A 25,853-nucleotide genomic window follows, 5' to 3' on the forward strand; every position below is an offset into this window, starting at 1 on the left:
GGAAAGAGAGCCTCATCCCCCACGCTTTTATGTACTCACAGACTACTTTTAAATTTAGCCACTCAGGTGTAGGACTAACTAGTCCTTAACAACCTGACTGAAAGGCTTTAAACATGAGTGGGAATAGTCTCACCACACACTCATTTTTCTTAGTTGGTTTGAAATGCCTCAGGTGTCAACCCAAGCAGTATGTAAAGCCCGCTACGATTGGTCGGCAGCGATGACGTCACATTAGGACACATGGGCGTGCGGCAGGTGGAAATCGTTCCACATTCTGCCACGTGTACGATGTCCGAGCGTGGTAAAGGAGGAAAAAGGTGCTCAGCAAGCCAGCCATGAATGTTAAGTACTCCCCAAAACGCCAGCCCGTACCTATTTCAAATTAAGTCCCGTTTTTGCTAATGGACAATAAAAAGTACCAATAATGTGTTCACCACCTGTGCAATTAGTTCAAATCTAACGAGTCTGTTAAATTTCCTACTTCCTAACGTATCTATCTAATATTAGTACTTAGTGTACATAAAAATAGCCATACTGGTCTTATTTAAATTAATATGTCTAAGCGACATATACAAGTTTTGTCACTGTTAGGTTTAACAAGTTAAGTTTGTTGTGGTGTTCCAATGGGTCAAGTTTGTTTCGAGAATAGTTTAGTCAAGGAGGGATACCAAGCCAAATATGGTTCCCTATTTAATAAAAGGCAATCTTTTGGAGCTCTAAAAAGGGCTGTTTTTTTTTCTGCTAGAAGGTACCACGTCTCTCTTTCGCCCTCACGATCTTTCCCGCACTCCTAGTCTCATGATTCTTGATATCAAGAAATGCGTAGCCATGATGGGCGACACTGTAAGCAGCGGCTTCTACCAGTTGACTGAGGGGGTGTCCAGTGTAGGCTTCTCTGTAGAATTGGGGGGAGAACTCTGACCCCAAATCCCCATTGAGAAGGTCTTGGTATAAGGTGTCTAGAGATTTGTAGGCAACGTATTGTATGGCTCTTATACACTAACTTGTTTTGTTGACGTCATACAATGCTTGATCAAGCCCCATTTCGGTGTACTTCTCAACGTGGGTCAGCGTCCCCCTCCTCCTCCTCAACCGCCTCTATTTCCTCTTCTGGTTCTGATACTAATTCTTCAGTTGATGTATATAGTTTCAAATCCGCTGCTATGGTGTCTGTCGCTGTTATTGTTGTTGTGGTTGTTATTTCAGCTGGGATTGCCTGTAGTATCGGAGTGAGAGAAGAATGTAGTGCCTCCGATAATTGAGTCTGAGTTTGCCATAACGTTTGGGTTGGGTTGTTTGTTAGGTATAGTCGACTGTTGACTAGATGTTATCTGTGGTCTCGAGGTGGGGGGAGTGCTAACTGGCTGTATGCGTTCGCGTACGTTTGCATGGGTAGTATCTTTGGGGTTTGTATGCGTTCGCGTACGTTTATATGGATAGTATATTTGGGGTTTGTATGCGTTCGCGTACGTTTGTATGGATAGTATATTTGGGGTTTGTATGCGTTCGCGTCTGTTTGCATGGACAGTATATTTGGGGTTTGTATGCGTTCGCGTACGTTTGTATGGATAGTATATTTGGGGTTTGTATGCGTTCGCGTACGTTTGTGTGGATAGTATAGTTGGGGTTTGTACGCGTTAGCGACGTTGTGTGTATAGTATATTTGGGATTTGTATGCGTTCACTTACGTATGTATCGACAGTATATTTGGGGTTTGTATGCGTTCGCGTACGTTTGTATGGATAGTATATTTGGGGTTTGTATGCGTTCGCGTACGTTTGTATGGATATTATATTTGGGGTTTGTATGTGTTAGCGTACGTTTGTATGGATAGTATATTTGGGGTTTGTTTTCCCTCCCTTCCGTGTGGATAGTATATTTTGGGTTTGTATGCGTTAGCGACGTTGTGTGGATAGTATATTTGGGGTTTGTATGCGTTAGCGACGTTGTGTGGATAGTATATTTGGGGTTTGTATGCGTTCGCGTACGTTTGTGTGGATAGTATATTTGGGGTTTGTATGCGTTCGCGTACGTTTGTATGGATAGTATATTTGGGGTTTGTATGCGTTCGCGCGCGCGCGTGTGTGTGTGTGTGTGTGTGTGTGTGTGTGTATTGGTTAATGTTACATTTACATAGACCCTATACCGTCCCAGGGGGTTTTGTCCATGTTAAATTTACATAGACCCTATACAGTCCCAGGGTGGTTAATGTTAAATTTACATAGACCCTATACAGTCCCAGGGTTTTTGTCCATTTTAATTCTCATAGACCCTATATTGTCCCAGGGGTTTTGTCCATGTTAAATTTACATAGACCCTATATCGTCCCAGGGGTGTTTTTAATGGTAAGTCCCATAGACCCTATAGTATCCCACTTCACTACTCCTATGGCTTGTGCTTAAAGAAGGAAGTATGACACCATAATCTCATAGAAATGGGTGAGGAAAATTGGGAACCTGAGACCAGGAACCCGGATAGGTACCAACCCACGAACATTTTAGAAAAGAAAAAAAAAACAGAGAAACCTAAATTCCAAAACACATTTAAATAAATTTTGTATACCTAAATTCTTTTTGACTATTTTTTTTTATATTACGAAATACATACACCAAAGACCTTAGGGGGACACCCAAAGACAAAATCCTTTCTAAAATTTAGGCTCAATGGTGGTGGGGTGGAAATCCTCAAAGGTTACTAGCTAACATAGCAAGGAACTTGATAGGGGCTTACATATAAAGCAGAGGAATTTAAAAGATAATACAGAAAATCACTGAAAATTTATCAGAAATATGGTTCGTCGTTGTACATGGGCACGTGCAAGGCAGAGTGTCGCTATTATTAACGCATTCAAGATTTTTAAAATATTTGCAAAACACAACACGTAACATGGAAATATGTCTGCGTTGGAAGTGAGACATTATTTATAATTATATTTCATATATAAATAAACAAAACTGTTTTTAAATACTGATTGTATTTGTTGTACTTGTGAAAATTGTGGTTATATTCGAATTGCAGATCATATTTGTCATCATGTTATATGCAATAAAGAAATTGTGTATACTTGTTGTTTATTTTTGTCTATTTTATTTCCTTGTTTTTTAAAAAAATCAATTTGGAATATTGGAATCCTGCATCATGTTTCATTAGTGATGAATTTGTTACAAATTTTCAAAATTTAACATTTACATGTAACTGATATATTTTGTCTTTATTAGGCTTGAGACTGTAATAACACAAAGCTGTATCCTGCCATTTACTTAAATTTTTGTCATGCTGACTTCAAAAGAATGATCTCTTACATATTACTGAGTTTATAACACCTGCAGAAGGTTATGACAGTACTGCAGTAAGATAAAATGAGTATCACTAATTAGCCAACAAAGGTAAAAGCGGATGGAAATATATACCTTGCCAACGTGGCTTAGTGGATTATTTCAAAGTGCCATTTGTTATTTCTTTCTTTTGTGGAGATCATGATAGATGATCGTTTTACATTGATCGGGAATAATTTAAATTTACTGGGTTAACACTGATACCGTTATGAAATGTTTTATCCGACTAGCTCAGGATACATTTGAAGAACGTAAAGAATTCTCTTCAATCACTCAGGCAATTTTGTATAAATTATTTATTTATTTTTATTTAATTTTTTATTTATTATAATTTTAATATTTATTTTCCTAAACAAAATTAAATTATTAAATGTAGATAAAAAGTACTTGTTTAATTCGTATATGACAATTATAATGTACGATTTAAATGTAATGGGTGCAAATACTTAACGAAAGCTTTATTTTAAATTTAAAAAAAAATAATGAGGCCATACCAAAAATTCTGATATTTAATAAGTGTGCCTAACTTTGCAAGAACAGAAATGATTTATTATTTTGTCCTCTTTTAGCCAAATGTCTTCTTGAAGTTTGTTATGTTTGTCCTTTTTCATAGATCGCCAGCTACATGCTGCAACTTGGATCTGATTTTTGCTATCGAAAAATCCTACTTTCATGAATATATCCTTTATGTGTGTAGTTCAAGCCCTTCTTTAGGAAAATGTCAGAAATATTGTCGAGAATATTGTCCAGCGAAATCTGCTGCCGATGCTACTGGATCTGCCATTTTCATGATAGCTTTTCAGCCGGTGCAACAATAACTAAGTGGGTGGAGCTTATCGTTAGATAACGGGAACTATCCTTTAGCAGGGAGACTGCATGGGGCAGATTTATGCACAAATTTAATGTTGAATACACCCGCATAATGTAAAAATTTATTTTACAAAAATTAAATATATGAGTGAGGTCATTCACGTGACTTGACAAATCATACAGAATTTTGAGAATGAAAAGTTTATGCATCCTACCCCCAAATTTATACATGCATTTTTCATGTCCGAAGGCCAGATTTGGGAACACGTGATGCTCACAGTACAAGCACAAACCCTTTCCATGAATGATAATTTTAAAAAACATGGTTTACTTAATAGCTTGATGCAATTCAAAATAGTTGTCATCCAGGCTATTTTTGAGATATTCTACTTGCTTTGATCCAATGTGCCTACTGCTATTAAGTGGCTAGCTCTGCTTCCTAGTCGACAATTGTTATATCACTGGTAACATACTATGTGCACTGACTACATGAGATGTACATGCCTCACATCAATTTCAAGAACAACACGAACCAGAAAGACCAAATTCACAAATATATCCATATCTTTAATTATTACCCAATAATAGCTTAAAAAGTCACATCATAGCCTTAAGTTCAGAAATTTCCCTGCCACCAGTCCTTTAAACAAAACGGTCATATTGTGCATACTCAACACATATACTTGTAAGCAGATCATCCTTTGATTTCAATCCAGAGTCAATGCCACAAAAATTTAAATTAATGAAAGGTATTTAATAACACAATTATCCATTTCAGTTATGAACTGAACAAATCACAGCATTGAGTGTGTCATGTTTTTAATCGATTATACAGAGGACTAACTTCAATATGCAGTGTTCAATTACATACTAAAGGAACGTTCTATGTTTGCATTTAAAAGACAAAATATAACGTTATGATCACTTAGTATAAGTAGTTGTCAAATGAGGTGATATTTTCTTTCTAGATAAAATGAGATATTAAAGGTTTTTTGTGAAAAGACTTTGATAAAGAAGATTCACAAGCAGAAAATTCACATAAATATGGAAGGATAAGACGTAAGGCTGTCACTGAGTCAGGGGAAACTATTCCTCCATAAAGACATAAACCAGACCCTGTGGCAGCAAAAAATTGACAAATATGACAAAACTAAGAGACAAAGAAATGTTCAGCCATATGGAGTTCATTTTTATCGATGGCTTGAAATCATCAAGCATCAAGTAAAGAAGTTTTGCAGTTATCCCAAACTGGCACATGTTAGAAATTCAGCCAGTGTATTTGTCAACGGAACCTGACAAATTCAGAATTTAATCAAGTCTCACAACAATTTTAGATTTCGTAAGGCCTGCACAGTACAGTATATGTATGACACTAACCATCATGTGCAAAAAATCCCTGAATTCTGATTTGTTAACACTACACTAGAAAAGACCATTTAAAAACTGAATGAGAATGAAATAAAAAACAAAAAAAAAATGAGGGTACTCTTTAATATAGCCTACACCTTAGCTCAAGATTGAAAACCATTTTCTGATATGGAAACGCTGTGTACATTCCTGGAGAAGAATGGTTATAAACTTGGTGCTATTTATCGACTTGGGGCAAAAGACATTGTTCTGTCAACGGATCAAGCCTTGAGAAAAGAAGTTAAGAAAGGTCTGAATTCCAGTAAATTCCCTTCCATTTTTGCTGATGGAAGCAGAGATGCAACCATATTGTTGAAAGAAATATACGATACCCCGAAAGTATAAAACTAAACAATAAGCCCTCAGAAGAAATAAATATGTTGTACGTTTTTTCTTTTCTTTTTAATATAATTTAAAATACTTGTATCTTGTCAAACCTAGGCAAGAGATTTCAATTTTGGGACAAGTGAAAATGCAGATCGAACAAATGGATTTTCAGAAACAATTTGTCCTGGAAAAATGGTGGGGAAAAAATGATCAGCCCTTAGAGACCATAACTCCATAACATTTTGCAAAAGCAACTGTATAAATCAAACTTGAATTGATTCTCAATACAAAGTTTCAGAGCAAATTTTAGCATCACTCTTTACCTAGGTGTATTGTAATACCATTAACTCTCTGAAAGACTCGATGTAAACTGACTCATCTGTGACATTTGTCCCTTATTAAATCATAAAAAGAAAAACGGTTTATTCAAATTACTAATTGCACTAAGTCCTGCAAATGAAAATGATAAAGTGAACAAAACAATATACACAACATTGTACATTTTCATTGATTTATAACCTGCTGTAAATTGATCATGCAGGTTTTCAATAAATGCATCAAACTCATAAAATCACTTACAAACATAATTTTTACTTTGTGTATTTGTGTATTGCTGTTGTTGTTGCTGCTGTTCTTGTGAGTTAATGCCATTTTTCTGAACATGATAGCTATACATGGCGGTAAATATAACTGGTAGAGAAGAACCCAGGAAAATCCTGGTAGGAACCACCGATCCGTGGGAAGTTACTGGCAAGTGCTTTCTCACATAGCCACATTGGCCAAAGCCCAAGACTCTAACCCACAGGGACAGATGTGAGATGGCTGTGATTTGTAAAGGCAAGTGATTTGGACGACTCAGCCACCAATGGCCTCTCTTTGGGTATTTGATAGGAAAACTGGTCCAAATTTAATCCATTTTTATATACACATGGAGTATTGTTAGACAATCAGTGACAATGTAATTTTTTCCAATACGTTTGAATATAATAACTTCAACTTTTGCACAACTATTCCATTAAGAGCTTTTGCATAGATATTCCATTAAGAGCTTTTGCATTGATATTCCATTAAGAACTTTTGCATAGATATTCCATTAAGAACTTTTGCATAGATATTCCATTAAGAGCTTTTGCATAGATATTCCATTAAGAACTTTTGCATAGATATTCCATTAAGAGCTTTTGCATAGTTATTCCATTAAGAACTTTTGCATAGATATTCCATTAAGAACTTTTGCATAGATATTCCATTAAGAACTTTTGCATAGTTATTCCATTAAGAACTTTTGCATAGATATTCCTTTATAAGCACATGCAAGACTATAAAAAGCAACATATACATTTTAAATGATTTTAGTTTACATGAATGATTTGAAAAATAAATGTGTGCAATGTATATACAATTTTATCTTAATCAGCAAGCATATACATTTGACAATTTAATGTGTAGACAACCATCAATAAGAACCCAAAGTCTCCAGCCAATTATCAAAGTCATTTATTGATGAAAAACTTTTGTGCAGATATAAATTAACTCAAAAATTAACAGTGATCAATGTCATGGAAAATTAATACAAGATTTGGTTTAGTTATAATTAATATTAAAGACAACATTTAAAATTTATAAGAAAATTAAAAAACAATTTTAACAAACATTCAACACAATTAAAAATAATAGAGCAAAACAAGTGTACAAATCTATTTTATTAAGGAATATTTTTAATTACACAACACTAAAAATAGTGTAATGATGTCTACACTGTTAAGTCTGGTCCAACTGCAAACATGGACCCTGATCTGCCATCGCATAATTCACCAGTAGAGATCACAGTATATGTTGTTTGTTCCACTGATTACTCCTAACAAAATGAATAGATCCTGATATGCTGGCACATTATGTAGTAGCATATATGGGTCTGTGAACTTTGCAGTTGGACTAAACCGTTTGAAAGAGAATACAGGCTACATAATTTTAGATACAGATGTATTACTATTAATATGCATCCAATATAAATTAAAGTATGCTACACACTTCACTGTCAAAGAAAATAATATGCACCCATCACCTGTAAAATACACGAAGAAACAAACAATAAAAAATAAACTCGAATGGAAAAATCAACATCACAAAGTGACACTAATAGGAATCGTTGTCCTCTAACAAAAAGCAATAATGCAGACATAATTTTTCTCATCATCTAGAAAATAATATGGCACAAAATACAGTCATGTACTCAGTTATTCCATTTAAATGTACCTGCAGTTGTAGAATGCACATTGTGTTACTTTATTATTATTTTTTTATTATTTTTTTTTTGTGCAAATTGGTGGTAGGAGATTGTTCGGAGGGTTGTAGTTTGATTCTTTTTATGAGGTAGTAACTTTAAATTTAGTGTCATTCATGCCTACTAGAGGTAGATTTAAACAGAATAAGCCACAGGAGACCATATTGATGTGGTATTTATTCAGTGGGCTCTATATACAGAAAAATAGTTAATGATTCATGCATCAATGGACCTGTGGAACTTGGCTATAACACAATAGTGATTATTATTTGCAGATGGTTGCTGAAACAGGCTTGACTGTTTGACTGATGTTATGAAAGCGACAAAAATCTATGCAAACTCTCTTGAATAATGAGATCAAATGTAAATGATGCAGGAATCAGTAGTTGTCTAAATAAATACATACTGTATATGGAAAAAATTACAAAGATCAATATTAAAGCAGAATACAATTTACAAGCAAATGTAAATAAAAAATAAGTGGTGGCATTTGCTTTTGGAATATCCTCCTCAATTTTCTTCAAGCCAGTATTGTACTGATGTGCTTTTAAACCATACACTTAGATATGTACCTATTACCATAATACTCCAATTAATCTGGGTTGATGCAGTTTGTTTGGACTAATCTGTAGAACATCACAGACCCTGAGCTACTGGTACAATATGCAAAGGCAGACCAGAGTCTATGTTGTTTTCAGTAGGAGCTAACTTAAAAGAAAGTATATATAGTAGTTTAAATGCAATTGCCTTTTCCTTTTTTAATTGCATACTTGTGAACTCAAAAGCAAATTGATCTTATTACATAATTATGAACTCAACGGCAACCCAATTTTATTACATACTTGTGAACTCAATAGCAAATTGATCTTATTACATAATTATGAACTCAATGGCAACCCAATTTTATTACATACTTGTGAACTCAAAAGCAAACTAATCTTATTACATAATTATGAACTCAACAGCAACCCAATTTTATTACATACTTGTGAACTCAATAGCAAATTGATCTTATTACATAATTATGAATTCAATAGCAACCCAATTTTATTACATAATTGTGAAGTCAATAGCAAATTGATTTTATTACATGCTTAAGAACTCGACAGCAAACTGATCTTATTACATACTTGTGAACTCAATAGCAAACAGATTTTATTACATGTGAACTCAATAGGACATTGATTATATACTTGTGAACTTAATAGACAACTGATTTTATTTCATGTAAGCTCAAAAGCAAATGTATTTTATTACATACTTTTGAACTCAACAGCAAATTATTTTTATGAAGAAATGTAGAAAAAATAAAAAATATTCAAGTTATGTAAGACAAGAAATGGAAACAAACATAAGGAAACTGGTTACATATGACTATTGATCTATTGTGAGGTAAATATGAAGTTATCTGAACCAGTAAACCTTATATAGGCTGGCATGAAGCAGACATTAATGTAATAACTTTACTGGCTACATATGACTATTGATCTATTGTGAGGTAAATATGAAGTTATCTGAACCAGTAAACCTTATATAAGCTGGCATGAAGCAGACATTAATGTAATAACTTTACTGGCTACATATGACTATTGATCTATTGTGAGGTAAATATGAAGTTATCTGAACCAGTAAACCTTATATAGGCTGGCATGAAACAGACATTAATGTAATAACTTTACTGGTTCATAAAATATCATATTCGCTGAAACAAAGGTCTTTAATTGTTTCTCAAGATGAGTTTGTTAAAAAAACTCAAAAGTTGTTTTCAAACAGTGACAGTGCCTTTTCAGCTACATGACACAACAAAATATATATCATCACATTACATATATTTAATTACATAATAGATCAACAGGACAGATTAAAGCAAATTGTGTTATATCATGCCATTCAAGGAAAACAATATCACTTGCAGAAATCATGTAACAGAAACAATTATCACAGGAATGTATAAAGCATGTTTCATTGCATGTTCTGATGCTTCCGAGTTGGAAGTTAACAGTATTTCACAATATTTTATCTGATTTCTTCTGAAAACATATCTACTTTAAAGACCGTAACAACGTCGTACACTCTGAATGTTAATTATCTAAATCTGAGCAAATGAAAATGACCCATTTAAAGCAAGTGATAAATCATATAGCTACCATACAGATATCATATGTACTTCTTTGTCATAATTACACTCTCTTTTCAAAATAGGCAAACCACTATGCTGAATTCTTCCAAGAATCAAAGATGCTGCCAGGACTTTATCTATGTGGGGAGCTCCCCCCCTTGTCACCAAATAAGGTGGGGGAGCAAGACATAAAGGAGGGGAAGGAGGAGACAGCCATAGTTCAATATTTACCTAGCACTTCAATATACATCTCTTTTACTTCCTGCTCCACTCTGTAAGAGCCCTATTAAAATTAAAATATTTAAACCTTTAGCTGTGTAAGCATTAATCTCTTGATTTTGTTTGAGCTTAATATATTCCATACCTGCGTATAAATATTATTCTGTGCAGAGAATCCCTTTTCATGCTGGAAACTATCTTTAATGGTTGTCATGTAAAAAAAAATCACAGCTTACACATATTGTCTTTTGGATACTCCTGCTCCTAAATAAGACGTTTCACTAACACAAGCTCTGCCCAAGTTTCACTTCCTTAAATCAGTGTTTTAGTGACTACTATGCCAAATTTACTATCTGTTCTATATTGTAAATACATTAATGCCATAGTCTGCTTATTCAGGTATTTTGGTCAAATAAATATCTTTACTTCCCAATTTCGTTTTTAGATTATTATAAATTAAATTTATCTTAACCCATATAGGGTTATATCGTTTTGTACCACAAGATCCTACAGAGCTAAATTGCTTGAGAAAAGAAAGACAATTGCACGCTACTTTTAAATTGTATGTATTTTAATATGGCTTGTTATTCTGCCTTTTCTACATTTAATTTTGAAATTCTGATGAAATGGGGAGTTGACCAGCATGCCATCTGGGGTTTTTTCCATCCAGCATGTACTTGTATTGAACACCATTCGCAGGCTAAAATTCCCCCACTGGTATCTCCATTAACTTTCCAATAATCTGATATACTTTACGACTTTAAAAATAAATTACCTTCATTGATATCATCAGCCTGTATTTGGCAAATGAAAATGTCATCTAAAGATTAACAATTCTAGGAATCAGCCAATGTAGGTTTTCTAGATAGCCTGTATTATAACCGCACATTGGAAAAACTTCCTTGATGCATGGTTCAAACTATGACAGATTATTTGTTCCAAGGTCCAAAATACTACCAATCAATTTTAGTTTAACAACCAATCATGTCAAGTCAAAGAACCCTGATGTGAAAAAAGAACATATTGTGACAAGTGCTATGATACCTATATCAGCATGACATGTCATGACAAGGACTTTAAGGGTGAATAACTGAATAAAAATTGTATACTATGCAGAGTACATTTTCATATGTGTGATTTCAAAGTAATTTGCAGGAGTTCTTGTGCATCACTGGTCTCTAAATGTGCAGATTCACACAAATTTAGCATGATTTGTGCAATCATGCACCCTGGCAGCAAGGTGCAGTAGTAAATGTATATATGATTCAGTCTTGTAATGGCCAAACATTTCACATTACCTGCAATACTCATAACAGCACTGTAAAAACTTCAGGTGTGGCAAAAAGTGTTAATATAACATGAACTACTGTTTGAAAATGGTCGTACCAGTCCTAGAATTGAAGTATTTATATCATGCAATGAAGCCTTTAGAAGGCGTAATAAGAATCAATGAAAGAGTATTGACAACAAAAATCAAGGTATAAAAGAACCTAGAAAGTATTGGGAGGAGCATGGGGGACAGTGGACCTGCACCATGCTGTTATGCATCCACCCCAACAAAAATTTTAATAAAGAATCTTAACACTGATGATGTTGCAACTGCAGGTAAAATAATAATTTTTTTATGAAACATTCACTGTAATTCCCACAATATTACTGCTATGGAAAAACTGTTCACTTCATGATCATTACAAATATAAAGAAGGTATGCTCTATTCATATACAGTCTTGTGCTCCCAACAGAAGCCAGTCAAAGTGACTTACATTCTACTGCAACCAAATATTTGCTATAGTGACATAAATTTGTTATAGTGTTCTCCCAATCAGGACATTCTTTTCTTGACAAGAAGATAGACTGTTGATTAACAGGGCAGAGGCATGCTTTATTTTACGTAGGGGTGGTGTGGCTTTCAAAGGTAGGTGGGGGAGACTTAATAGTGATTAAAGAATGGGTCTAAGTGACATTATTTTTAAAAATTATTGTGTAATTGACTAAGTAGGAAATAATGGCCTGGGTGAAATGTTCCATGTTTAATAGAAGCTGAAGAGTGGCATACGCTGTCCAAAATGATACGAACTAGGCTGCCAGAATAGCTAATGATGTGCATTTGAATTTTTTGTTGCTTTCTTCTACAACCATTTCCGCAGCAATCATTCTCTTTTTATACAAGAATGTGGATGTTTGTAAATATGGCTCCTCCAACATGTGTAGACCACTGTTGCAAGATGTTTCATCTTCATGCTTACATAATCTCTGCAGGAAAGCATGAACTGCCTCCTTAGGAGGACCCTTTTGCAGTAGCTCTTCAACATTTTCATCAATACGACTTTTATGAAATGGTGACTCCACTTCACACTTATCAAATGAATTCCTGGTCTCAACATTTGTCTCCAATGTATTCTCTTTTCTCAAAAGAGAGTTAACTAAGTGTGATGTTAACGTGTTAGCTTCCATGCTGAATGATTCTGGTGATTGCCATTCAGTTTGTAGGCTTGCATCAGGCTGACCAACATCTGCTGCTATAGTAACTACAATCCCTGCAGATAAAGATGGCTGCCCCACAAAACTTTGTCCCTGCTCTGCTCCTCCACCAACTCCTCCTGTTGATCTGCTAGTGGTTGCAGTTTTGTCCATGGAATTCATTTTAGCTGATGACACTTTAGATTGCTTCTCCTTCCTAAAACCACCAGATTTCTCAAGTTTCTGAATCTGAAGAATAAAAAAAGATTTCAGGATGAAATGTTTGAAGTAAACACCCAGGAAAAGTTAGAAACAACATGCAGGGAGACTTGCTAAAATCTAACACTAAGTTGGAGTTGTGTTGAAGCAAACACTTAAAAAAAGGTTTGAAATAATAAAGAGTTGTTGGCAAAATGTTTGGAAAGAAACTCTCTGAGATAGTCTTGTGATCTGAAATAATTAATGACTGTGTTTGCAGTAAGAGACTGTTCAAGCAGGCATCATAATGTACTGTTAGCTAAGCAAATGAGTACATTTTCATGGGGGGTACTAATTTTCATGGCTGTACTAATGTTCGTGGGAGTTTCATGTGAATTACTAATTTTCTGGGGAGTACTAATTTTCATGGCTGTACAAATGTTGGTAGGAGTTTAATGTGAATTACTAATTTTTATGGGGGTACTAATTTTCATGGCTGTACTAATGTTGGTAGGAGTTTAATGTGAATTACTAATTTTTATGGGGGTACTAATTTTCATGGCTGTACTAATGTTGCTAGGAGTTTAATGTGAATTACTAATTTTTATGGGGGTACTAATTTTCATGGCTGTACTAATGTTGGTAGGAGTTTCATGTGAATTACTAATTTTTTGGGGGGTACTAATTTTCATGGCTGTACTAATGTTGGTAGGAGTTTAATGTGAATTACTAATTTTTATGGAGTACTAATTTTCATGGCTGTACTAATGTTGGTAGGAGTTTAATGTGAATTACTAATTTTTATGGGGGTACTAATTTTCATGGCTGTACTAATGTTGGTAGGAGTTTAATGTGAATTACTAATTTTTTTGGGGGGTACTAATTTTCATGGTTGTACTAATGTTCGTGGGAGTTTCATGTGAATTACTAATTTTTTGGGGGGTACTAATTTTCATGGCTGTACTAATGTTGGTAGGAGTTTAATGTGAATTACTAATTTTTATGGGGGTACTAATTTTCATGGCTGTACTAATGTTGGTAGGAGTTTAATGTGAGTTACTAATTTTTATGGGGGTACTAATTTTCATGGCTGTACTAATGTTTGTGGGAGTTTCATGTGAATTACTAATTTTTTGGGGGGTACTAATTTTCATTGGGGATTTATGCTGGTACTAATTGTCATGGTTTTCATTCTTGCCCAGTACCATGAATTTAAGGACCCAATGACACATTAGCCATTTCTAAAATCTAATAAAAGAATCATAAGTAATTTTATATCGTTTCAACGCATACGTATCAATCATAAGGTAATAAGTAGCTGTAATTTCCATTCACTGTGTATAATCAATATGTTAGATATGTCAAGATAAAGTGGCTACGTATCAATCATAAGGTAATAAGTAGCTGTAATTTCCACTCACTGCGGATAATCAATGTGTTAGATATGTCAAGCTAAGTGGCTACGTATCAATCATAAGGTAATAAGTAGCTGTAATTTCCACTCACTGCGGATAATCAATGTGTTAGATATGTCAAGATAAAGTGGCTACGTATCAATCATAAGGTAATAAGTAGCTGTAATTTCCACTCACTGCGGATAATCAATATGTTAGATATGTCAAGATAAAGTGGCTACGTATCAATCATAAGGTAATAAGTAGCTGTAATTTCCACTCACTGCGGATAATCAATATGTTAGATATGTCAAGATAAAGTGGCTACGTATCAATCATAAGGTAATAAGTAGCTGTAATTTCCACTCACTGCGGATAATCGATATGTTAGATATGTCAAGATAAAGTGGCTACGTATCAATCATAAGGTAATAAGTAGCTGTAATTTCCACTCACTGCATATAATCAATATGTTAGATATGTCAAGATAAAGTGGCTACGTATCAATCATAAGGTAATAAGTAGCTGTAATTTCCACTCACTGCGTATAATCAATATGTTAGATATGTCAAGATAAAGTGGCTACGTATCAATCATAAGGTAATAAGTAGCTGTAATTTCCACTCACTGCGGATAATCAATGTGTTAGATATGTCAAGATAAAGTGGCTACGTATCAATCATAAGGTAATAAGTAGCTGTAATTTCCATTCACTGCGGATAATCAATGTGTTAGATATGTCAACATAAAGTGGCTACGTATCAATCATAAGGTAATAAGTAGCTGTAATTTCCACTCACTGCGGATAATCAATGTGTTAGATATGTCAAGATAAAGTGGCTACGTATCAATCATAAGGTAATAAGTAGCTGTAATTTCCACTCACTGCGTATAATCAATATGTTAGATATGTCAAGATAAAGTGGCTATGTATCAATCATAAGGTAATAAGTAGTTGTAATTTCCACTCACTGGGTGTAATCAATGGGTTAGATGTGTCAAGATATAGAGAAAAGAGAAAAATATAAAGTATTCAAAAGCTCATAATACTGAAAAAGAAAGAATATTAAAAAATTCTAGGATATGAGTACAGCTGTTGTTGAATGATTTAAATATTTCTGAAAGCACATTTTATTTAATCCATGCATTTTTATTTCAAACGAACAACAAGCCTGTAAAATACTATAACTTTTGAATGAAGCATTAAAGCTCACACTTCAATGAGTTTCAGAAACTACTTTATCAGTATCATGTCAAACATGTCTTGTGGCAAAAATAAATGCTTAACAGAAAAATAATCACCAAATTGCAGAATTAAACAAGACCAGCTTTCTGAAAACCACTGATGACTAGATCCATCTATCTTTCACCTATTGTCAAATGAGTTTCAATTATTCATTCAGCATGAATTGGCTTGATTAATGAGGCTGAAAGGTTCATTAATACAATGCACTGATAGTCACCAGTAACATCTTCCTTTTCCTTGATGGTCTCCATGACCTGTTCATCATGCCAGTTGTGGAAATGTGATTTTAATTCGTCTTTGTACTCTTTATTAACTGTCAAGTCTAGTGGCTGAAGTTAGTTTGTGCATGAGGCACAAAGTAAGAAATGATTTCACTGTCAATTTAATTAGCATCTTTGAACTTTGGAGGCATCAGTAGGCATCAGCTTCCTTTAAGTTGAGCACTTGGATGAAAACACAGTGCAAGTGTTTTGGTCTTGACGTGTTTTATTTTTGCTCAAACAGGTGGTATTATTGTTTTTTTTTTTTGGCTGCATCAGCTTCCATCAGTGCTAATTAATTGGATGAAAACCCGATTTAAGTATTGAACTTGCCAGGTCTTTGATCCATGCTCATATATGTGGTAGTATTGTTTTAAATATTCAAGTGACTACCGTTTGTGTCAGCATAGTTTTATTTTCTTGTATTCTTTAATTTGGGTACTGGTAGAGGTTAAACCATGAAATGAAATATCTACTATTATACACACTTACCCAAACCATGAATTTAAGTACCCACAAACATTGTCTTTTTTATACAAAAGATAGAAAATTCAGCCCCATGAAAACAAATGACACTACAGTATCTTCTATACTCAGGATTTTTGCCCATAGTTTCATTGGTTTGACTAAAGAGGGAATATAAAATAGATATGGGTCATTCAAACTTCTCTGATACATATAAAATATATAATGCAGTAATAATCTATACAAGTGGTTCCCACTGCCCCCTTGGTTATCCTCAGTGCCTCCTGCCTTACACGATAAAAAAACCATTACTCAGCATTAGTGCCCACCTCGATAATCCTACCACCCACTTTAGGAACCACTAATCTACACAATTTACAGCTAAAGATAGTAACTGATATAGATTTGTGACTTGCATACACCTGAGCTGAGGATCTTAACAATGACACTGCTACCAATGCGATAGCATATCTCATTGTTCCCAGGAAAGACAAAACTATGGTTTTTCAGGACAGGTGGTTCTTCAACTGATGTCAAATAACAAAACTGGTCTGCAATTCAATAATAAATGATAGGTAGTCTAAATAAATGTCTTTCAAGATGGGTTTTACTGTATTGACAACATTTATTATTACACTATACCTGCTGATCAATGAATCTAAACTGCCAGGGCCACAAAGCATTATACAGGAACTGTCGGTGGTCAAATCTGTGGTCATCTGGACTGTAATTCTCAGCATGGTATGCTGGTGTTAGTGTGGTCATCTTGTGCCGGTTAATAGCATAGCTGCGGAAAAAATGTTTCACCTTGTCTGCCACCTAAAAATGTAATAACATATAAATGATAAATATCTGGATATACAGGGAACATTACGTGTTGATAAATAATTAAGAAACAGCTTTATGGTGTTGAAGAAATCAGGTCAGTTCTAGTCAATATTTTCTCCAAGATACCAGTCTTGTCCCTCCCTCTTATATGAATAAATCTTCAAGTACACCGAACATTAAGTACAAATGAGTGGCCCTGAGTGGCCAAGTGGTCTAAAGCACTCTCTGTTATGGATCACTGCCATCTCACCTCTGTCTGTGTGGATTTGAGTCTTGGATTCAGCCAATGTGGGTATGTGAGAAAGCTTGCCAGTAGCATCTCGTGGTTTGTTGATTCTTTCTGGGGTTTTCCCGGCTTCTTCCTCCACCATTAATACTGGCTGCCATGTATAGCCTATCGTGTGCTGAAAAATGGCGCTAAACCCTACAACAACAACAACAACAACAAGTACAAATGATGATATCCACTTAAAGTCCTCTACATTTTCACAGGGAAATGGTCTTTTTTTCTAGAGATGATGGGGTTCAACCTTCCTGCCCCCAAAAGTGCTTATGACGAGAATTTTGTTGGCATGCTAAAAGCATTAATTGTAGAATTAAATAAGTTTCAGCATTTGAACTTATAGGACTAATAGTCAATGACACCACCAGAAATTTCCTTATAAGGAAGGGTCCACTATGCTATCTCCAGAGTAGAAACATAGGTAGCTAAGGGGTGTCGGTGGAGTTGAAGGGAACATTTTTTCGCAGCCACTTGTTCCCCTTTCGCATACTGAGATGCTAAGACAAATTCTGCATCATCACTTTCTAAACTTTTTTGGATGGTGTTAAACCATGTGATTCTCTTTCCCTGTGTCCTCATAGCAGACAAATTTTCTGTTTATGTTTCAGTATAAATCACTGCCATTTTCTTCATTGCTGATAAATGATAAAATCTTCTATACCCCTCTGGAAGGCAATTTAGTTGGATCACCTTGATAGTTTCTGCATAAACCACACTAGTTCTCAATAATATAAGTATAATATAAGTGCTTGAATGCAAATACTAATTCTACCTATATGGAATCAACTAAAATCAATTGTATAAAGACATGAACATGGTGATTTTACAAACATTTACTCCAAGCACTGGCCTTTTTAAAGTTAGATGACTGAATCACTTTTGCCTGAATCAGCAGATTCGGCTGTTTAGTAATACCTTTATACTGCCTTACTAAAATCATTCAATTTATGGTGTAGTCATTTTCTCAGATTTTACAATATCAAATAAAACTTATGTTTTACCTCTTGAGGTGAGAGTCTATCTCCCCACATCTGTACCAATTTACAGAACATACTGTATGGCCCACAGTGATTTATCTTCCTCAATTTTCCATACACTGACAGCTCATCGTATGTCATTCCCATATCTTGCTATAATTAGTAATCAGGAATTATTAGACTGAATATACATGCACAGGTAACAGAAAAAATGACAAATCTACAATGTAACATACCGATTGGGTTAGTGATGCATAACTGATAATACAACATAGTTGATACTTCTCTTCAGGTTATGTCACTACTGTCAATTTTAGTACAGGGTTCATACACCTCTGGTGTGACAAAATTCAAGGACTTTTCAATGACCTTTTCCAATTTTTTCAAGCACCCCAATGCCCAGTGCATTTTAGGTATATTTATCAATGGCCATTTAAAGGATTATTGAGAATGTTGTAATTTCCTGACAAGGGGCTTCCTAATATTTGTGCAATAGGCATGAGACTTTATAATAGAGAACAAAAAAAACAAATCTTATGAGAATAGCAACACTTTATTTCTAAGAAAAACAAATGAAATCAGATCTTTATATGAAGAACAAAATACTATAGATTACATAGCAAAAAAGGTACAATAGGTTCAATAGTTCTTTAAATTCATCACTCCAACTACACTACAAGTACAACTACTGGAGATCAGAGTCTGCTTGTATGACACTCACAAATAATCATAAGAAGAACAAAATACAATGGAAGGATAAAAAAAGACAAAGTAGAATAGTCACCATCTTTTCCTTAATTTCTACACTCAAAATATATAATTTGCACACATGACTACACTACAACCACCAAATTTTTTAAGTACTAAGTTCTTTAACATGGTCAGAAATTTCCTTTTTAACAGTGTCTATTTCTGACTGCTTGTGCAGTTTCTCTTTCTTCAATGTGTTGGCTTGTGTAACAAAGAAAACTGTTCCGGTAGCATCTGCCTTTTCATATAATTTGTCTGACATTTTCTCGAGATGCTGGCTGCTGTCCTCAATCCATTGCTTGTTTTTCTTCAAATCTTCTGTATTCTCAATGCCACATATGCGTGTGCAGCCTCCTGAATATTAAGTAGTGATCAGAGTTTACAGAGATTGCCAAAGTCCACCTTCTCTCTTTGTCACACTTCATGAAAACAAATAGTCCGACCTCGTATATAGCAATTTGCATAATTGATATGTACCTGAAGTTGTCTGTAGTGGGCAAAGTTAGTGTCTGGAATAACTTCAATTCATAATATGATGCATTCATGCAGCATTTTAAAATTGTCCACCACGAAAGTATGCCACATCTAATTTTTTATAGATGCTGTCACATGATCGCTCATCGAAATTTTACAGGTATATTTATACGTAACTCTAAGTACACTGTGTAGAAAGCAGCCTTTCTGTTAACAGGCATACATGGAAAATGTCAATAACAGACTTCCAGCAGACTTCCGAATTCTAGACTCAGAAGTTTAGATGTATAATAAGAACAAATTGTGACCATTTCTGTGTATATTTTTCATTAATTTTTGTTTCAAGAATATGAACAGCTGATTCACCATGATTTAAAGTACAAAGATGTACCACTGCCACAAAAAAAACTGACGAAGAAGAATGATTGTTGGAAAAGATTTGTGCACTTTTTAAAGCTCTCTATAATCAGGTCCATGCACAATTATAAATATCTGACTGGTCACATGATGTAAACCACCCAATAGCTAACAATTTTATTTTGCTTAGATAATGTAATGGTATGAAAAGAAACTTTCGTACATTCTTTTGTCAATTAATTTTATATTTTTCAAGGACCGAGGCTTATTTTCAAGTACTTTTCAAGGACTTATAAAGAAAAAAAAATGATTTTCAAGGACTTTTAAAGATAAAAACGATTTTCAATGAAACTGATAATTCCATGCAGGAAAACACCAACCCTGGATGGGCCATGATGTACATGCAGAGACCAAGAATCAAACTCAGTGCCACAGGGGTGCAAAGTGAACATTATACTACTGTGTAGCCCTTGTCCCTTGCAGTACTATTGTTTACATGATGAAAAATTCATATATTTACAGCAGATTTAAAAGTCCTCTGTTGGAAAAATATTATGATCCCTCTATTCCTAAGGTCAACTACATGTTCAATAATACAATATGTTTAGGATCATTCAACAGAGTTGAATCTTTTAAAAGTCTATGCTGTGCAATAATCATCAATTTTCATACGTGGTCAAATGAAAATCTCTCTCTCAGATAATGTCATCACTCTGAACCTCTCTAACATAACAATAGTGATGTGTGTTCTAACATAGTGTGTGATGTTCTAACATAATGAGTGATATGTGTTCTAACATAGTGTGTGATGTGTGCTCTAACACAGTGTGTGATGTGTGTTCTAACACAGTGTGTGATGTTCTAACAGAAAAACAAGATCATTCTCTATTTTTGTATTTCAGTATACTTTGAGAGACAAGCATTATTGTAGGGACACACTTTAATGTAAACTTTAATGAACTATGTGTGGATTATTAACACTAGGCTTGGTCATATTATTTCTTGACTTTACCTCATCTGTTTGAGCTATCTTTCCATCTGCAAGAGGCTCTAATTCTGCAGTAGGTGGGGCTTTGTAGATACTGAAATTATGAAATTACAATATTAATACTGAATGTAAGAATTAGGTAATAACAGTCACTCTAAAAGAAGACAATACTCTTTCTCAATTTTCCAAACTTTGGTATGCTGAATACCAGAATGCCATGCAGCCTGCATGTTTCACCACAGGGACAGAAATGTTTTGGTAAGTGAAAAAAAACATACTCTTGTTTGCAATTAAAGATTTATGATAGAGAGAATGCAAATGTTATAGCCAGTTATGTGTCCCAAGAATACTTATCCAGTCACAATGTGTCTACTCAGCGCTTCTTGGCTTGTCTTTTGTATTCATTAAATAGAGCATCTCTTGTCACTGTCCAGCAATAGTCTGCAAGCACTGATGGGATCCATTTGTCCTGATAGTGTTTCTCCACTGTTGTGTTGTCCTGATGAAATCACTTGCTGCGCTCGTCACTCACTGCACTGCACTGCAGTTCAGTGGGGAAAATAACTCCAGATGAGAGTGCAAAACACGTATCTTTAGTGACATGTTGCAACCAAGGCTTCTGTATGCTTTGAGGTGGTTTTCCACAAACTCCTGACAGTTGTCAACCTTGTTGTTTCCAAGAAAATTTGTTGCCACTAACTGGAAGGCTTTCCATGCAGACTTTCCTTGCCATGCAGCACACAGTCAAATGCAACAGCTCGAAGACATTCACGAATATGAGTACCAAGAAAGACACCTTCCTTTATCTTAGCTTCACTTAACCTTGGAAATTTCCCACGGAGGTACTTGAAAGCTGCTTGTGTTTGTCCATGACCTTGACAAAGTTCTTCATCAGACCCAGCTTGATGTGCAAGGGTGGTAACGAAATCTTCCTTGATTCAACAAATGAAGGATGCTTTAAACTTTTCCTATCAGGCTCCAATGATTGTCGGAGTGACCAATCTCTCTTGATGTAACGGGAATCTCTCACACAACTGTCTCATTTGCAGAGAAAATAGCAGGTAAGATGTTTCCTCTTTTCATAGGTTTCCTTCATATGGACTGCATGACCAACTGGAACTGATGGCACAACATTGCCATTATGCAGCAAAACAGATTTAAGACTTGTCTTCGACGAACCAATGAACAGTCTCTACTCAAGGCATAGCTCCCATAACACTGATGTTGTTGTTGTTGATGTAGGATTTAATGCCATTTTTCAGTGCAAGATAGGCTATACATTATAACATTAATTTATGTATAACGTGATCATGACATAGTTCCCATAGCTTCATGGTACTGGGAAACCCTGATGTAACATGTTTCTAACAATATTAATATTGATGTAACTAATTCATGTATAACGTGATCATGGCATAGTTCCCATAGCTTTACAGTACTGGAAAACCCTGATGTAACATTTTTCATTATAACACCGATTCACATATAACATGATCATGGCATAGCTCCCACAGCTTTATGGTACCGGGAAACCCTGATGGAACATACTTCATTATAACACTAATTTATGTATAACATGATCATGAAATAGCTCCTGAATTTTTACAAACTTCTTCACCAGTTTCTTCTTTATTCTGAATTTCTGCAAAGTTTATTGTCACAGAAGATAAGAAAATTTATTTGTTAATCTGAATCAATGTACTGTATTCTTGAAAAAATAAGATTATCATTCTGTAAATGTATACTGTTGTTAAAAGATTCTATTTGTGAATGTTTACTAGAAATCTTTTAGTTTATTCATGTACGATAGATGATACATGTAATACGTATTGGTACAATAGTTCCTGACAATAATTTTTCATCATGGAAAGAGGAAAAAAGAAAACAACAGAGAGATCATTTCAGTTGATCAGGCATCAAGTAACATTATATATTTCAAACACATCATAAACTATAATGTAAATCATGCTATAAAACATGCATTTGAATTACAACATAAATTATTCTTAACTATTATTATTATTGTTATTATTATTATCATCTTAAGATATTAGACTTTGGAATGATCTCATCTTCCAAGTGGAGAAAACAGAGAGCCCAGATCAGGGTCTTTAGTAACCTCAAACTAAGATAAATGATCTCTTATCCTGCTCAGGTCAGAACTAAGAATCAAGCCTAGGACTGCAGCAGTGTAAAGTTGACATGATACCACTATGTTAACTAGACCCTTATGTGCACCTGTCATAACTTAGATGACACCATTTATACGTATCTCACCTTTCTAAAGCAGTGAAATTAAAGTACACTGTGCAGTATTTTATAAACTTTCGCAGGTCCGTCTTACTGATGCCTCCAATGGGGTTAATGTCTGCACTTGAACAGTCATACTTGGTCATGTAACCTCTTAGACTGCAATGATTGAGTGAATGAATGAATGAATAAACAAATCAAACAATCAAAGAATAGGAAATTAAAACATACCCAAATAGTAGCTGATACAAAAAAATTAAGATAATAAGGGAATGTTTTTAAAGAGTCAAATCTAACATAATATGAAAGATTTTAATTTGCAACAGTAAATGTCCACAACATGTCAGCTATGGGATTGATTATGACAAATATATTAAAAATTACATTATTCAAGTACCATTTATATTCACTTGTCAGACCTGCCAACCCTAACAAGACCTTTTCAGTAAGGCTGTCAATTTTTTCCATAAGTTAGACCAGTTTCCAGTAAGATTTAACAAAATAGCATGTACTGCTTGTTATGTTTTGCTGAACAATACAAAACAAAGGTTTACTTTAATGGATACATTACAAATGACTAAAACAGAAAACACATGTACAAATGTTTCTGAGGTTAATGTTATCAAAAGGCATATAGGGTTACAACTGAATGTGGAACCTGGAGCTGACTTTATCTGACCTGTAACTGTCAGACGATTTGTATCAACAGAATATCAATACCATATATTACCACACTGCAAAACAAGCATTTAAAAGTCCAAAAGTGTGATTCAAGACTGTAAAACTGCTACTTTTTCCCCCCCACCAAGAATCTGAATATTCCCTTTCATTCTTCAGCACCATTAAAACTTTGTAAGAGGTTTGATGTCCCTTTCATCTTAACCTGTTGTACTTGTTGGATGCTATTTTTAAACATTACAAGCAAAAGCTTCAACATGCAGACGTTTTGCATCACAAAATATGCATCTGACGTACTCCGATAACACTTGTCTGGTTCCCTGACCAATTCCGATGAATCTATAAAAAAAATCTGTATCCAACTCAAACACTGACAATCTGACATATTTCCTTAATTTGTGCTTTCATTCCATAAAAACGTATTTTAAGGGTTGTTTCCATAAAACTTATCACAAAATCATAATGGTTGACAGGTCTGACTGGAAGTAAAGTCAACTGCAAACTGCATAGAACCAGATCTGCTATCATATAATGCACAGGAAGATCTGAGTCTGTGCAACCTTGTTTGGAGTAATCAGCTAACAAATGACACAAACTGTCAGTGCATTATGTGATGGGAGATCAGGGTCTATGATGTTTGCAGTTGGATTCAACAATAATTAGGTATGGAACAAGTGAACATAAATAGCTTTATAAGAAGACAATGTTAAGTAAAGTGGTCACACTATTAAAAAATAGATTACAGACCTGGAGTTTACAAAAGCCTTTTTACAAAATATGATGATAATCATCTTTATAACATTTAATAATTATTTATTATAAACCTTTCATCTACATTAGCTGAGCCCAGAACCAGCAATCCTCCTGATCGACCGCGAGCCCACAACACCAATTGGGCAAACAGGTACGCCAACACCATCCTTATTCTGGCCTGCAATACAGAATGAGAAAACTGAATAGCTGACACAAATTATGGTTTATGATATGACTACTGTGATATTTAGGTTAATATGCCCATGTCATAATTTCGTTATGTAACATATATAATAATTCACTTATCTACAATTTTTTTTAAGTCATCTGCTTCAGAAATAAAATGTGCTATTTATTATGGATTTTGATGGGCTGAATTAAAATTTGACAATAAAACAACTGATTTGCTACTGTTTCCAAGATGTTTAAGTTTTTACATTTTATGTCTTTGTATATTGTGTAGATTGTAGTTTTAATCATAAATTGCAAACCTAGTCTTTTCATGTGCTTATGGTTCCTTTACATGACAATATTTCAAATATCCTGTTTACGTAACACTTTAAAAAACAGCAAAAGGGTTACAACAAAATTTCTGATGAAACAAAAGCCCAAAACTATTATATATATATAAGTACATAGTTTAGTCCTTATTCAGTGTCTACTCGGCACTCCTCCCAGGCTCCAATGACTGTCAGAGTGGCCAATCTCTCTTGATGTAGTGGGAATCTCTCGCATAACTATCCCATTTGTATCCTACAGCCAGTCAGAAGAAGCTATGTCTGTTTGTTATGTGTATGATTAAACTTTAAAATAGCAAGAGATACAATAGGTCATATTCAGTATCAACACTGGCTATTATTTCCAACTTATGTGAAAACAGTACCTCAGATGGCTTCATTTGATTTCAATCTCGTTTATATTTAATCAGCAGAGACGAGTGACCATCAAACCCATGTGGTATTAGGCCTTTTGGTTCTGCCAAAATGGGTC

At 34.5% G+C, this 25,853-nt stretch overlaps 1 protein-coding gene across 1 annotated transcript in view; it reads right to left on the minus strand.

Annotated features, from left to right (window-relative positions):
• Positions 1-7,360: 7,360 nt before the first annotated feature.
• Positions 7,361-25,853, minus strand: part of LOC149773031 (glutamine-dependent NAD(+) synthetase-like) — a 78,331-nt gene continuing 59,838 nt past the window's right edge. The window contains exons 14-19 of the mRNA XM_089946941.1: positions 24,935-25,041; positions 23,460-23,591; positions 21,207-21,276; positions 18,638-18,766; positions 17,168-17,344; positions 7,361-13,211 (exon numbers count right to left, since the gene is read on the minus strand). Coding sequence (XP_089803067.1) covers positions 12,579-13,211; positions 17,168-17,344; positions 18,638-18,766; positions 21,207-21,276; positions 23,460-23,591; positions 24,935-25,041 — 1,248 coding nt within the window. The 3' untranslated portion in view covers positions 7,361-12,578. The remainder of the gene's footprint in view (positions 13,212-17,167; positions 17,345-18,637; positions 18,767-21,206; positions 21,277-23,459; positions 23,592-24,934; positions 25,042-25,853) is intronic.

The sequence above is a fragment of the Sinohyriopsis cumingii genome, unplaced genomic scaffold, assembly GCF_028554795.1.
Source record: "Sinohyriopsis cumingii isolate HCF-2022 unplaced genomic scaffold, ASM2855479v2 utg000913l, whole genome shotgun sequence".
Classification (NCBI taxonomy): Eukaryota; Metazoa; Mollusca; class Bivalvia; order Unionida; family Unionidae; genus Sinohyriopsis; species Sinohyriopsis cumingii.